Source organism: Scyliorhinus torazame, chromosome 11 (assembly GCF_047496885.1).
Source record: "Scyliorhinus torazame isolate Kashiwa2021f chromosome 11, sScyTor2.1, whole genome shotgun sequence".
Classification (NCBI taxonomy): Eukaryota; Metazoa; Chordata; class Chondrichthyes; order Carcharhiniformes; family Scyliorhinidae; genus Scyliorhinus; species Scyliorhinus torazame.
Window position 1 is genome coordinate 10,302,914 of NC_092717.1, and position 16,092 is coordinate 10,319,005.

Below are 16,092 nucleotides of genomic sequence, written 5' to 3' on the forward strand. Positions count from 1 at the left end.
CTCAAACCCGTACGGTTCCATTTTCCACTTTGTCACTGTAAACACAGCATTGCGCTATTTAATTTTCTTCCATGTTGATCTTTCTGTGCAATTGGGTGATGAATGTGTGGCAGTGTACTAATCCACTGTGTACTGTTCTCTCTCCAGCCTTCAGAAACTTTTGCATTCCAGTAGGAAACTATCTCTGCAAGTCCTCAGCTTTGTACAGTCATTCCAGGTATAAACTGTCCAAAATGTTCAATGTTGTGTGCAGATGAAATTGATGTTTTAAAAAAATAATAGTATAATTGGGATAAGGTGAGAGGGATGAGGCTCCACCCGTTCGGGGTTCAAATTCAGGAGAAAAGTCTACCCTGTTGGCTTCAACAATCTTGACTCACTTAAGTTTGGCAGTCAGAATTCAGCTCCTAATTTCCTTTAGTGGTGCAAAAGAAGTCGGAACTGGTTTTAAACCGTTAATGTCAAAGGATGGTTGTGGGAAAGTGCCGAACATTGGGGCTGGGACCTGCTGAGGCGGAGTATAGGGAGCTTTCTTCTACACCTAATTGTGATGGTCTGGTCTGGGAGTGTGACACCCGGTACCTGAGTTCCATTGTTCAGTCTGAACAGCCCTCATCTCACTATCTACAAAATCCATCATACAAAAGTAGGACAAAGTATTACCAGCACAGCAACAGCCATTCGGGCCAACTGGCCCGTGCTAGTGTTTATGCAGCTCATGAGCCTCCTCCCAACCTACTTCATCTCTCACCCTATCAGCACATCCCTCTATTCCTTTATCCCTCGTGGGGCAGCACGGTGGCGCAGTGGGTAGCACTGCAGTCTGATGGCGCCGAGGTCCCAGGTTCGATCCCGGCTCTGGGTCACTGTCCATGTGGAGTTTGCACATTCTCCCTGTGTCTGCCTGGGTCTCACCCCCACAACCCAAAGATGTGCGGGGTAGGTGGATTGGCCACGCTAAATTGCCCTTTATTCAAAAAAAAAGTATTGGGTACTCTAAATTTATTTATTTTTAAAAATTCCTTTAACCCTCTTACTTAGCCAACTTAACCTTAAATGCAAATATAATAATAATAATCTTTATTAACGTAGGCTTACATTAACGCTGCAATGAAGTTACTGTGAAAATCCCCTAGCCGCCACACTCCGGCGCCTGTTCGGGTACACAGAGGGAGAATTCAGAATGTCCAATTCACCTAACAGCACGTCGTTCAGGACTTGTGGGAAGAAACCGGAGCAGCCGGAGGAAATCCACGCAGACGCGGGGAGAATATGCAGACTCCGCGCAGATATGGGGAGAATGTGCGGACTCCACACAGGCAGTGACCCAAGCAGGGACCCTGGCGCTGTGAAGCAGCAGTGCTACCCACTGTGCTACCGTGTCGCCCATATGTTATTTGCTTTAACCATTCCTTGCGATAACAAGTTCCATATTCTCACCACTTTCTTGACAAATAAGTTCCTCCTGAATTCTCTTATCGGATTTATCTTGCATTTATACCTCTTAATTTTGGTCTCCTCTACAAGTGAAAATCCCTTCTCTATGTCTTCCCTCTTGAATGCCATTGTGATTTTTAAAGGTCTCTCTCGGGTCATTCCTTAGCCTCCTTTTCTAGTGAAAAGAGCTCCAGGTTGTTTTATAATGCTCCTTGTCGCATTTCTTTGTATCAAAGTCACTATACGAGTAGAGTTTATTCGTGGTGTGTTAGTGTTCTGGTTGTGCATTACAATAAATGTTGGTGCCGACCAGGCAGAAACCAACTCCTTCAAATAAGTGTGAGTATTCCGAAAGTCACAGAGGAGATAGATGAGGAAACATTGACTATAATTGATATGTTTCTGGAAAAGGTTTTTTAACCAAGCTTGCTTCTCATAACTGAAGTTCTCGTGTGATTTGTGTTCAGGAAACTGGCGACTCGGATAGTAGTATTACAACTTTATTTACTCAATCACCGTCCGTTGATGTAGGAGTTCCACTTCCAGCCAAGAATCTGATCTTCAAAGATGGTGTTTTGTCTGAATGGATTGGAAGGTCTCCCTTATCTCTACATATTGCTCGATTGCACAAGGACCAAACTAATTAAACGCCATTTGTCTTGTTAAAATACTGCTCATCCCGTGCAAGTCAGAATGTCTCTCTTTCTCCTTGCCTTTTTTCTTTCTCCCCTTTTGCCTTTCTCTCTCTATCTCTACCTCCCTCCCCTAGCCTTTCTCTACCTCTCTGTCACCACTTGCCATTCTCTTTCCTTCTCTCTCCTCTCTCTCTCACCCTTCACCTTTATCACCCCACCACCGTCACCAATCACCTTTTCTCACCCTGTCTTTCTCTCTCATTTGTCTTCCTCGTACTCAGCTCTCAGCTTTCCCTCTCGCCCGTTTCTCTCTCTCTGGCCCTTTTCTCTCTCTGGCCCTTTCTCTCTCTCTCTCTCTGGCCCTTTCTTGCTCTCTCTCTCTCTGGCCCTTTCTCTCGCTCTCTGTCTCGCCCTTTTCTCTCATTCCCAGTTCCTGCAGGACAGACATGTTTTACACACTGATACATATTGATGTGGTTATATAGCACCTTAATAATGTTTTAATAAAAAAAACTAAGGACTCTTGTGTGATTTAATTTTCTTGTGAAAACTGCTGAAGGAGATGATCTCTTGGGTAACTGTAAACAGACTGGTTGCTTGTTTCGGTTTGAAGAATTTCTTGGTGATTTCCCCTTAACCTCCACAGATTGGAAACTAAACATATTCAGCTTTTTATTTTAAATACAATTGGCACAATCACTCGACCCTCCCTCCATCCCCCCCAAACACGTATAAATACAATGGGAAGATGAGCTTTAACATCCACTGCAACAATCTGGAATGGTGACCATGCTCTCGTGCAACAATTTTGGCCAGTTTTCTCTCTACCTTGGTGCCTAAGGGATGATTGGAATCAAAGTTTAGTAGTCTAGTTAGCAACTGGTGACCGGTGGTCAAGCATAAATGTTGACCGTTATCAGAACCCTTTAAACAATTGGCTGAACTGGTAGTTTTTGTAACTGTTCACCCTTTGAGCTGCTGAGTGGTAGCTGGTAGGGAGCAAAAACGTACCTCAAATCCAAAATGAAACCAGGGCAGCACTGCTGCCTCACGGCGCCGAGGACCCGGGTTCGATCCCGGGTCACTGTCCGTGTGGAGTTTGCACATTCTCCCCCGTGTCTGCGTGGGTCTCAGCCCCACAACCCTAAAATATATGCAGGGTAGGTGGATTGGTTAAATGGCCCCTTAATTGGGAAAAAAAGGAATTGGGAACTCTAAATTTATTTTTAAAAAACCAGAATCAAATTGAAAGCGAGTCCACCGTCAGTTAACATTGGTGCACACGATTGAAGGATAATGTTGAAGTACATTTCGGGCACCACTTTAAACTTGTGAATGTTATTGCACGAGCACAGTTTTGGAGTAAGATCTTCATGGTTCTGAATGTTACAGCATTGGCTGGTATTTAATGTACTGCAAATATTGTCTATTTAATACTGTCATAAAAGTGCAGTTGAAGGGGGAAAACTATGATTGTTTTTTGTGCTGTTTCAGTTGAAAACGCATTATTGACTTAAGCTGGTATGCCAGTCACCCCACGGCCGCACAATCTAGTTTCATTAATTGATGCCTGCCCTCGATTTGCGATTTCTGAAAGATAACATGCTGTACTCTGATATCAAGTATGTTTGTGCAACATATCAGTTTCACTGTATTCAGGCCCATGTAAAATTGTGTGAAGATATCTGGAGAAAGGTCTCAATTAAGTTAAATGTACCTTTTTTAATAATAGAAATTCTGTCTACTGTAAGGGTCTATTTTTGCATAACCGTATAAATAGTTTTTAACTCTCGACCTGCTGTAACTCTGGCTTCAATAACAGTTGCATTGATTATTTCATACCTTTTTTTTCAGGATCCCACTGCTGAAGTTGATTTGGAGGGATTCTGAATTTAACAGTTTCTATTTTTAAGTTATGCTCATTTTTTTTTTTTAATTGAGGAAATGGTTTGGGGAAGTGAAGTGACCAATAAAGACTCTCTTGCAAACAACAGATTTTTTTCTTTTCAAATCCATTGCAAAGCTGCTCTTTGTGCACAGTTTGAGCTGTTACTTAAAAAGTCAATTTAATTTCTACGAAAGCATTAAGGTATCTGACGTGTGGAATTGGAAGGTTCATTATCCAAGTGTCATTGGCTCATTCGCTCTGTATTGCCCTCACCAGCTCAGTTATAGCGATCCGCATCCCAGGTTGTGGATAGTTGCCGCGGTGCCTTTTGGTGGTCTGCCTAGGAGCAGCGATGTTGCACAGATGATGCTGGACGGCAGTGAATCAGTTAAATTACCATATACTCTGTGTACTTGTCTTTTGTGATCCATATGCTAGCGAAATTTCAGGAGTATTCTCGTCTCATTTTCTGTGGTGCCCTTCAGCCCTAAGGTGCAATGGATGTGTGTTATCTTCGCAAATATATATATATATATATATATATATAAATAAAGGCATCAAGTGTATAAGTTCATGGATACCTTTAATGCACCTTGTTGTTAGGCAATGACCATTTGTCTTTTTCTTACGCTACGTACTCCTACAGATGTTCATCTTGTTTTGCAAAAGAAAAAGTTGTTTAGTCGGTGAAATCTGACCTCTGAAATATGGCACCTTTTTTTCAATGGTGAGACTGTTGATTCATGTTGGACATTTATTATGCATATTATCTTGGAAGAATATCGCCAATAAATGTTAACAAGATTTTCAGCATTTCCACTTTTATTTTCACGTGGGTTGTACAGATCCACAGAACTACACTGATCTGTTCCATTCTCTGCTTAAATGTTATTACAGTGGCAGGTTACTTTAGGGACTGGTTTAGCACAATGGGCTAAACAGCTGGCTTGTAATGCAGAACAAGGCTAGCAGCGCGGGTTCAATTCCCGTACCGGCTTCTCCGAACAGGTGCCGGAATGTGGCGACTAGAGGCTTTTCACAGTAACTTCATTGAAGCCTACTTGTGATTGTAAGCGATGATTATTATTATTATTTTGAAAGTATGGTTTTGTCGTTCGCAGTATTCCATCTCTGCTCTCATCGTTGCCTTATTTTAATCCATTGAATTTGTACCTTGATATGAAGGTGTTGAAACAGGGAAACGCAAGACTTGAGTCCTTTGAACCTGCGCTGCCATACAATGAAATATTGGCCGATTTGATTGTGGTCCCCACTTTACTGTCTGCCACCCCCCCCCCCCCCAACACACACACACACACACCCCCCGCGCCAATAACCCTTGATTCCACTCTGGGGAAGAGAATTCCAAAGCACCAACCTCTGAGCGAAACCTCGTCGCAGCCTTAAAAGGGAGACCCCTTATTCTTAAACTGGATTATGTAGTTCTAGTCTTTCCCACAAGCGGAAACTTCACCCTGTCAAGTCCATTCAACATCTTGTATGTTTCAGTAAGATCACCCCTCATTCTTTTAAACTCCAATGGGTATACGCCCAACCTGCTCATGTTTCTTCATAAAGAACCCTTATTAGCCAGGAATGAGTCGCATGAACCTGCGCATTGTTTCTAATGATACAAGTTTTGCAAAGCTACAGTGAGAGCCCTGTGGAAGGATAAAGAATTTTGACCCCAACTATCTTCTGGCTGTTCATAGGATTGGGAGGAGCACACTTGGACCTCCCAGTCTGTTCCACCAATCAATGAAATCATTGTTGATCTGTGACCAAACTCCTTTTGCCATCCCTTTTGTCCATATACGCTAACATCAGTGCGTCACAAATATCTATCTATCTCGGATTTAAAACTAACAATACATCTGGCATCAATTGCCTTTTGCAGGAGTTCTAAACCTCTATCGTCCTTTGGGTGAATAAGTGTTTCCTAATTTCACCCGATAGGCTGGTTCTAACTTTTGGCCTGTGCCCCCTCTAGACTTCCCACCAGCAGAAATTATTTCTCTCTATCTACCCTCTTGATATCTCCAACTTCAGTCAAATCATCCCTTGACTTTCTAAGCTGCAGGGAATCCAACCCTAGTTTATGTGTCCTGGCAATTTACGAATTCCAGAACATTTAAAGTTTGATAATTTTTGTTGGGGGGTTTCGGTTCAAGTAAGCACATCAGTGTTTGCAATAATCACCTGTGTTGAGCACTTTACAAGTTTAAGTCAGCAATGAGGAAAGCTGTGCTCGGAGAGTCAAGCTAAGTTTGACATCCATCAATCCAGAAATGAACAACGAGGATAACGTTTGTGTTAAGTTGAAACGGTTGTTATTTGGGTTTCATGGAAGTGGGAACTGGGGCGGGAATCCATTTCACCAGATCTTTGACTATTTTAAAATTCAGCTAATTTCTGGCAGACAGTTGGAAGTGTCAGCACAGCCCTACTGTGGCCCACATGCATTGTAATGGTCTGAAGATGTCCTTGTATGCCTTGTTGCTGACAACAAAAACGTGCATTGCTGTAGCACCTTTTAACATCCAATGGTGCTTTGCAGGAGCATTCGACACCAAGTCACAAAAGGAGAGATTAGGACAGGTGGCCAAAATGTTGGTTGGATAGCTTTAGGCTGAAAATTTCAGAGCTTGGGATCTAAACAGCTGAGGGTATAGCTGCCATTAGTGGAGCCATAAGAATTGGGGATGCACAAGAGGGCAGAACACTTATTGGCAATAATGCCCATGTAAAACAGGCAGTCACATTACTATAGCTTATAGAAATGACCAGAGTGTATTTGAAGGGTCCATCAACTACTTTCTAAACATAGAAAGTAGGAGCAGGAGGAGGCCATTTGGCCCTTCGAGCCTGCTCTGCTATTCATTATGATCATGCCTGATCATCTGTCGATAACCTGATCCCACCATCTCTCCACCGTCCCCCCTCCCCACCGTCCCCCCTCCCCAATATCCTTTGATCCCCCTTGCATCAAGTGCTATATCTAACAGCTTTAAAACCGTGTTTTTATCTCAACTGCTTTCTCATGCTAATGAATTCCACAGGCTGACCATACTCTGGATAAAGAAATTCCTCCGCATCTCAGTCCTAAATGCTCCACCTTGTATTCTCAGACTGTGGCCCCTGGTTTTTCATAGGAGGCAGCTTCAGTGCTTAGCACTCCACAGAGTAAAAAGCCCTTATGACGCATACATCTCAATACATATCTTCATTCCTTCCTTGTGGTATCTCCATTTTAAACCATTAGTGCTCTTACTTTATCAAATTGAGTCTCCCAGATGTTGATATGGGGTGTACTTGATGTAGTCAGTATTCAAAGTATTGCCTACCCACCCTCAGATGTGGCAAACATGAGACAGCACCTTATAACGCTCAAAACCCTCCCAACGGCTTGTTGAACCTTGATCAAATGTTACCTTCTTTCCAAGCCTTGCTGAGGTTTGGATCACGGGATGAAAATGTTAGTGCACATGTTGCATACTCCATCATCGTATACCTAATGGATCGTCAACAAGGCAAACATAGCATGGGATCCATTAAGGTTTATCTGCAGGTGAGGATGGAGATGGTATCTTTACTTAACCTAGAAATATCCGGTAATTTCAATCATGACATCTAAATCTCCAACTTCCTCTCTTGCACCTTTTGCCATTTGCGTTCTCAGTAATTATTCTCTTCACTCAGTTGTCCCTCCTTCTGTGCATATCTCAATATCTCTGCCTAACTGGAGAATACTAGGAACCCCAGAAATCGTGAGGCAACACGAGAGACTAAGACTTGACAAAATGTATCTGACCTTTTTTGCTGCCCAAAATTCCCCACAATGAAAGGTCAGGAAAAGTAATCCTGAAATGCACTCGATGCACAACTTAACAACCATATATTTAAATTTCTGCTCTTGTTTTTTATCTCAAATAATTGGCTGATCAAGCTAATGCCTATTATTATTTAAAACAGCCCCAGAAATGCAAAACCGATAATATTATTTCAGCAGTATGCAAACTTATGTCCAGTTTAAAATTTCAATAACACAATCCAATTTCCTTGGTAATACACAACTTGAATATTGCTCAGAAAAGAGGGACGTTAGGGCAGCACGGTGGCGCACTGGTTAGCATTGCTGCCTACGGCACTGAGGACCCGGGTTCGAATCCCAGCCGTGGGTCACTGTCCGTGTGGAGTTTGTACGTTCTCCCCGTGTCTGCGTGGGTTTCATCCCCACAACCCAAAGATGTGCAGATTAGGTGGATTGGCCACGCTAAATTGCCCCTTAATTGGAAAAAATAATTGGGTACTCTAAATTTATAAAAAAGAAGAAAAAGAAATTGGAAAAAATGAATTGGATATTCTAAATTTATTTTTTTTAAAAAGAAGAGGGATGTTGTTGAAGTTTTTGTCTTGCGCTCCTCAGGACCTATGTAAGAATGCCAAATTTCAAAGGGAGCAACAATTTATGCTGCATGTGAAAAGCGTGCTGATTGGCTGGCAAGTCAACTATCGTTTGTCCATGCATTGCCATGGCAAATGCACCGGGAAATTATTGTTCCCCGTCCTTTATTTAATTCAGAAAAGATGCAACACTTGGACATGTTTCAGCAAAACTTGGGACTTGTTTACAGCAATCCTACTCCCCTTCCTGTCAGGAGCTATTAAAGATTTAATATGTCGTGAGGAAAACAGTGAAACAGGAAATGGAGTAGCAAAAAGAATTAAATAATTGTATCCATGATCAGCTGCACAGCGAAGTGTTGCAGTTTGAAAGGGAGGAGAGCCCAGGAGAGCTGAATGTAAGATAGGTCTCCCAAATTCCTAACACGAGTACCTAACTTGCTGGAAGTGGCTGTTTGTGCACCCCTATGTAGTGGGGAGCATCCCAGGCAAAGTACCCTGAGAAGGGGGAAGAAAGTGGCCTGATTAAAACAATGGGCAAATCATTCCACAGTGCGACAAACGTTCCAGGAACACCGGATCCCATGCAGACATCGACGAGTTGGGAAAAGCAAATAGAGAACAACAGCATTTGTATTTAGGCGGGGCCTTTAACATTAAAAACAAAAGTCCCAAAGTTCATCACAGGAACATTACAAAGACAAAGCAGACACCGATTTACCTAAACTGATATTAGGGCAGATGGAGAAATGATTGGTCAAGAATGTAGATCTTGAGGGTTCTTAAAGCAAGCGAGAGAGGTGGGGAACCCTAGGGAGGGAATGTCTTAGCAGAAGGCTGGTGGAACAATTAAAATCAGGCATGTACAAGAGTGTTGGAGGAGTGCAGAGTTCTCGGAGGGCTGTTGGGATGGAGACGATTAGTTAGATAGGGTGAGGCCATGGAGGGATTTGAAAGCAAGGATGAGGATTTTAAAATCTAGGGTGATATAGGTCAGCGAGCACAGGGAAATAACATTTGAACATATTGATGAATGGTGGGCACGTTAGCACAGTGGTTAGCACTGTTGCTTCACAGCTCCAGGGTGCCAGGTTCGATTCCCGGCTTGGGTCACTGTCTGTGTGGAGAGGTTGCTATGAGGAGAGATTGAATAAACTTGGTTTGTTCTCACTGGAACGAAGGAGGTTGAGGAGCATAGTCAGAGTGGATAGACTTTTTCCCAGGGTAGAGGGGTCAATTAGTAGGGGGCATAGGTTAAAGGTGCGAGGGGCAAGGTTTCGAGGAGATGTACGAGGCAAGTTTTTTACACAGAGGGTAGTGGGTGCCTGGAACTCGCTGCCGGAGTAGGTGGAAGCACGACGATAATGACATTTAAGGGTCATCTTGATAAATACATGAATAGGATGGGAATAGAGGGATACGGACCCAGGAAGTGTAGAAGATTTTAGTTTAGACGGGCAGCATGGTCGGCGCAGGCTTCGAGGGCCGAAGGGCCTGTTCCTGTGCTGTACTTTTCTTTGTTCTTTGTGCGGAGTCTGCATGTTCTCCCCGTGTCTGCGTGGGTTTCCTCCGGGTGCTCCGGTTTCCTCCCACAAGTCCCGAAAGACGTGCTGTTAGGTGAATTGGACATTCTGAATTCTCCCTCAGTGTACCCGAACAAGCGCCGGAATGTGGCGTCTCGGGGCTTTTCACAGTAACATCTTTGCAGTGTTAATGTAAGCCTACTTGTGACAATAAAGATTATCATTATATAATTTTGGTGTCAAATTGCCAGTGCAAAGGCAGTTCGACAATTTGCAGTCACACCATTGTGTTTTAATCTTTCCTTTCTCTCTTTGCACTTAAAACGCTGTTTTCTGCAAAACCCTCTTCTTGGCCACTTTAAATGCATTTTCCCAAAACCTGTTGTCCGCCTTGAAAACTATTTTTCAACGTGGCTCTGGTGACACCAACTGGAAATCACATGTAACATCCCGCTTTGCGAAACAGTGAAATTATTCTGGCTCGATAAAGGAGCAGGAGAGTTCATGAACAAAATTTATTTGGCAAACCGGTTGACCAGCATGTGATGCAGTAAATGACATGAAAGCAATAAAAAATTCCACCACTCGCGCTCAAGAAAAATGAAGACAATTTAATTTGCAATTAAAACGCTGTTTTCTGCAAAACCCTCCTCTTGGCCACTTTCAATGCATTTTTTTTTTACACAAAGCTGTTTGTTTAACTTGGCGATCCTAACTGTTTAGCATAAGCTTTCCTCAAGGAAAAGGCAGTTGAAACCAATTTGCAGCAAAAGCTTGAACGCTTATTACACTAAGGACCGTGCTCACTGGCTCCAAGTGTTGGAAGGAATAGAACAAATGAGGCAGATTTTGTTAAAGGCGGAGAGTGATACTTAAGTTCGATTTGACTCTGCTAATAATTTAGCCTCTGATCATGGTAAGTCTGTTGCCAATGTTCCACTTAGCACATTATTTTTTAATATCAGCCAACATTAACAGAACTAACTCACTTTTCAGTTGCATTCCGTTTCCATGATACGTTCTGTGTACCTTTGAACAGCCAGAGAAATGCAAACACAGTCTGTAACAAAGTAACTGTGCTATTCCGCTACACAATGCTTAATGTTAGCCCAATGCTTTTCATCAAATGTGTGCTTGTTCAACTGGAGGGCGGACGAGGACAAAACGGGCCGAACGGCCTGCTCCTGTGCTGTAACACTTATATGTGACTCTGTGAGAACTTGCCCATGCGAAACCGAACGACCAACTCATGTAAGTTCAGTTTCTTGGCTGTTAATGTCTGGAAGTCTGCAAAGTGGCCGGAATAACGGTGTCAATTGTTCTGACCAATGTTTTACACCTTTCTGGCTGATTATTGGAAACACGATCACCGGGATAACTTTTAACCGGTTGCAATTCGAATGCAAGATATTTGTCTTTACTGTTGGGTTACATCAAGTTTAGCATTGCATAAAAAATAGGAATAAAGAGATTTTTTTTATTTTGATGGATTGCGGGTTTTTTTCTCCACGGGAGTGTCAACGGAAGCATAATTATTAAACGAACAAATATCCACCGAAATAAGTGTTTCACAACGCAGAGCTTTAGTAACATGAGTGACCGAATTCAATAAGGCATTTCATAAACTCTTCCAGCTGTTAGTTAAGATTTTCCCTTTAATTAAGTTCTGTTAGCAGTGAGAAATAAGCCAAAGAAAATGGACAATTGTTGACTTGAGTTGTTTTGGCAGTGTAACAAGTAGCCCCAAGTAGTTTTAAGATGCTTAGAAAAGCAATGAAAATGAAACAATCATAGAATCATATAATTTACAGTGCAGAAGGAGGCCATTCGGCCCATTGAGCCTGCACCGGCCAGCTTTGACCAACGGGGCACGGCGGCGCAATGGTTAGCACTGCTGCCTCGCTCCGCCGAGGACCCAGGTTCGATCCCGGCCCCGGGTCACTGTCCGTGTGGAGTTTGCACATTTTCCCCGTGTTGAGTGGGACTCACCCCCACAATCCAAAGATGTGCAGGCTAGGTGGATTGACCACGCTGAATTGCCTCTTAATTGGAAAGAAAAGAATTGGATACTCCAAATTTTTTTTTTAAAGCTTTGGCGGGCCAGGAAATCCCACCCAACATTTCGAGTCCCTGTGGCTGCTCTTCACACTCTGAAGAGTCACCCCAAACTCGAAACATCAACTCTGTGTGTCTCTCCACAGATGCTGCCGGACCTGCTGTGTTAATCCAACACTTTCTGTTTCTTGTGATATTTATGCTCCCCATGAGCCTCCTCCCACTTGCTTTGTTTCACCTGATCACCCTTCTATTCCTTTCTCCCTTACCTATTTATCTAGTTTCACCTTATTAAATGCTGTCACTCATGTTACTGAAGACCATAAGACCATAGGAGCAGAATTAGACCACTCTGCCCATCGAGTCTGCTCCGCCATTCAATCATATTTTTAAAATTTAGAGTACCCAATTCAATTTTTCCAATTAAGGGGCAATTTCGCGTGGCCAATCCACCTACCCGGCACATCTTTGGATTGTGGGGGCGAAACCCAAGCAAACACGGGGAGAATGTTTAAACTCCACACGGACAGTGACCCAGGGTCGGGATCGAACCTGGGACCTCAGCAGCGTGAGGCAGCAGTGCTAACCACTGCACCGCTATGCTGCCCATCGCCATTCAGTTATGGCTGATATTTTTCTCATCCCCATTCTCCTGCCTTTTCCCCATAACCCCTGATCCCCTTATTAACCAAGGACCTATCTATCTCTGTCTTAAAGCTTTGTGTTGTTAAACACTTATCTCTGAGGATATTTCTCCCTTCTTTATTTTGTTAGTCGCTTTGAAGTCTCTATTAATTCTGACAATGAGGGCAAGGAAAGTGCTGTGTTCAGTAGTCATTGCGTTCTCACCCAAGCATCCTAATTCTTCAGTGCAACCTTCTTTACAGCTTACATTCGCCATTTTCAGTTTGCTTTTGCATTTTGCGATGCAAGCCTCACCTCCCCTGGACCAGGTGTTCCAGTATATTGATGAACATCAGGATGACTATGTCCAGGTAAGGTTCGCCTGCACACTTGGCTGTCAGAGTTGGGATAGTATAGATTATGTTATTGCTCTTTCGCTGTACATGGCAAGGTTCCCCCCAGTAAACTTTCACTGGGGAATTTTCGCAGGAGGCACACAATGAGTAAAGTTGATGGCCACGTTGATTAAAAAGGTTTCACACGTTCTCCTTAGCTGAGTTCTTAGATGGCATAGGCATTTCAGAAGGTTTGTGGGAGTCCTTATTTATTTATTTTTGGGGGGGAAATGAGATAGCTGGGGGCTGGGATTACTCTAGGTTGAATTTACCCAGCGACATAAAGTGTTATTTGGATAACCTCCTCTCCAAGGGTGTGAGTATGTTGCAACTACGGCAGAGTGACTTCAATGTTAAACATTCATTAGGTGCATGGTGAACTCTGCCCACACTTGGAAATATACAATGGACTGAACTCTCTTCTGGCTGGGAGAATTCCTGTTGGAGTCAGGGGCAGGAACAAGGGACGCTTGGCTGGAACAGTTGGAATAGGGAGAAATTCTGCAAAATAGGTACCAATTCTCTGGTGCCTGGTTTAGAATTGAGGCTCAGTTACAAACGGTGCATTTCATGACCTCAGGAAATCCGGGTTGTTTTCCAGCCAAATTAAGTCCTTTTCTGAAGTGGAGTCAGTGTCGTAACGCAGGAAATGTGGCAGCCAGATTACGCACAGCAAGCTCCCGCCTACAGCAATGTGTTAATGGTCAGATAATGTGTTCCAGTGATTTTGGTTGAGGGATAAATATTGGCCAGGACACCGGGGAGAACTCCCTTACCCCTCTTTAAAATAGTGCCACGGGACCTTTAACTTCCACCTGAGAGGGTAGACAGGGGCTTGGCTTAACGTCTCATCAGATAGTCAGTGCAGCACTCCCTGGTCAGTAGTCCTCAGGTTTCTGGAGTGCGGCCTTACTAAGATTCCATGTGGAGTGACTGCCTTCAGTCCTGGGCACAGCATCTCAGAAAGGACGGCTTGACTTCAGAGTGCGTGCAGCACAGATTCTTCAAAAGACGCTGGGCTGAAAGAGCGATATTATGAGGGCAGCTTGCATAGACTAGGCTTGTATTCCCTCGAGCAGAGGAGACTGAAGAGCGCTCTGATTGAGGTGTTTAAAATATTAAAGGATAGATATAGAAATACTGTTTCTCTCTGATGGGGGAAATCAAGAATGGGGGGGGGAGCTTAATCTTTAAAGACTAAAGTTGGTCATTTCTTATTGAAAAGGGGCATCAAGGGATATGAAGTTAAGGCAGGTAAAGTGGGTGCTGAGGTCACGGTCAGTGATGATTTAATTAATGGCAGAGAAGGCTTGTGGGACTGAATACCCACAGTTGTGCCTATTTATTTATACCAGTGATGGAAAAATAATTGCAGGTTCACAGGGAAAGAGCCAGAGAAAGGGATTAACTGAATCGCTCTTTCAAAGGCTCAGCACAGGGATGATAGGCTGAATGGCCTCCCTCTTTGCTATACAGGCCTAGCATTTTATGTGTCAAGTCAGAAAAGCCGCCTGCCCCCCATTAATTCTTTGTACTATGTTGTTGATGTTTAACAATGTTATTGGGAATATTTCCCCTCCGCTCACCCCAAGCCAAGTTAACATTCTATGTCCACAAGATCCTTAGCTGGGAGCATAGCACAATCCAAGGAATATCTATGTTCAAGGGTGTGGTGATTAACTGCTCATTCCGCCTCTCGTCGGGGATACATTTGTAGAGATTTGGTTGTGTTAAGGACATCATTGTGCAACAATTTCAATTCACAGCATCTGAAAGAATGGATAGGAATCCAGAGTGAATCCTCTAATCCGACTAAGAGAGATGACGTGATTCGAATGATGCAAGTTGTGGGCGAGACAATCAAACGCCTTGGAGGAACCGTCGAGCTAACAGATGTGGGCAATGAGGAGGTACAGCATAACGCAACCTGATGGATCCTTTGCACTTTATACACAATGCAAGGAAATAATTTCCCATCAGTTTAGATACACTCCAAATTTGTAGACATGTGCAACCATCACTTTGACTTGAATCTCCCTGGTCCCAATCATGATTATGGTGGTGTAGTCGGTCTGTTGCTGGACTTATACAGAGGCCTGCAGTAATAATCCAGTGAGTTCAAACCCCACATTGGAGTTTGAGAATTTGGAAATTGTAAAGCTGGTGTCAGGAAAAATGATTTGTCATAAGGTGGTTGACACTCAACTGTGAGGTGGAGAGATGGTGGTGTAGTGGCAGTATCATTGGACAGCTAATGCTCTGGGGACATGGGTTCAAATCCCACCATGGAAGGTAGAATTTAAAATCAATGAATAAACCTGTAATTAGTCTCAGTAACAGGAACCATGAAATCATTGCCTTAAAAACCCATCTGGTTCACTAATGCCCTTTAGGGAAGGAAGTCTGCCGTCCTTACCCGGTCTGGCCTGCATGTGACTCCAGACCCACAGCAATGTGGTTGACTCTTAACAGTCCCTCTGAAATAGCCTAGCAAGCCACTCAGTTCAAGGGCAATTAGGGTTGAGCAATACATTCTGGACAAGCCTTTCAGTCATGTCAAATTGTTACATTGGGGAACTTAAGGATGGACAATAACCACTGGCCTTACCGTGAGTGCCTACATCCTGGAAATGGATCAAAAATGCTTCACTGAAAATTCAGCCTTTCAAACTCATAATCTCCTTCATGGTTCCCAAAGGTATTACTAAGGGATGTGGGCGACTGACCAGGGATGCCCCTCACGTGGTTTACCCTCTCCTTGCGTTGGCTTTTTATGTTGGCATTTCCTCCAAGTACTGAGATCAGCAACTCATGACCAGGAATCATCCTGATTGTCCAACGTAACATGATAACGTGCCACAGGGAGTGGTGGAAACGCAAAGATTAGACGCATTGAAGTAGAAGCTCAACATGAGCCTGCAGGAGAAAGAATAGAAGGTTCTGCTGATAGAGTGAGATAAAGGGGGAGGAAGTGGAGCATTAACACCAGCATGGACCAGTTAGGCTGAATGGCCGGTACTTATTCTGTAGGTTCTGTGTAATTTGCTGACAGAACATCAAGCCGTAGCCCTTTGAGAGTAGATTTGGAAAGTAATTAATAATTGAATCTTTATTACGATTTGGTACGAAAG

The 16,092-nt window shown here is 43.4% G+C and overlaps 2 protein-coding genes across 4 annotated transcripts in view; both read left to right on the plus strand.

Moving 5' to 3' along the window:
* fam91a1 (family with sequence similarity 91 member A1) overlaps positions 1 to 4,764 on the plus strand; it is a 75,004-nt gene extending 70,240 nt beyond the window's left edge. The window contains exons 23-24 of the mRNA XM_072466947.1: positions 148 to 217; positions 1,905 to 4,764. Coding sequence (XP_072323048.1) covers positions 148 to 217; positions 1,905 to 2,084 — 250 coding nt within the window. The 3' untranslated portion in view covers positions 2,085 to 4,764. The remainder of the gene's footprint in view (positions 1 to 147; positions 218 to 1,904) is intronic.
* A 5,778-nt stretch (positions 4,765 to 10,542) lies between these two features.
* Positions 10,543 to 16,092, plus strand: part of LOC140385117 (cytosolic non-specific dipeptidase-like) — a 30,054-nt gene continuing 24,504 nt past the window's right edge. The window contains exons 1-3 of one of the 3 annotated variants that reach the window (XM_072466950.1): positions 10,543 to 10,803; positions 12,830 to 12,937; positions 14,728 to 14,871. In XM_072466950.1, the coding sequence (XP_072323051.1) occupies positions 10,801 to 10,803; positions 12,830 to 12,937; positions 14,728 to 14,871 (255 nt within the window). In that variant the 5' untranslated portion in view covers positions 10,543 to 10,800. Of the gene's footprint in view, positions 10,804 to 10,961; positions 11,139 to 12,829; positions 12,938 to 14,727; positions 14,872 to 16,092 lie in introns of those variants that run through there. The other 2 variants (XM_072466948.1, XM_072466949.1) reach the window with 2 other exon arrangements.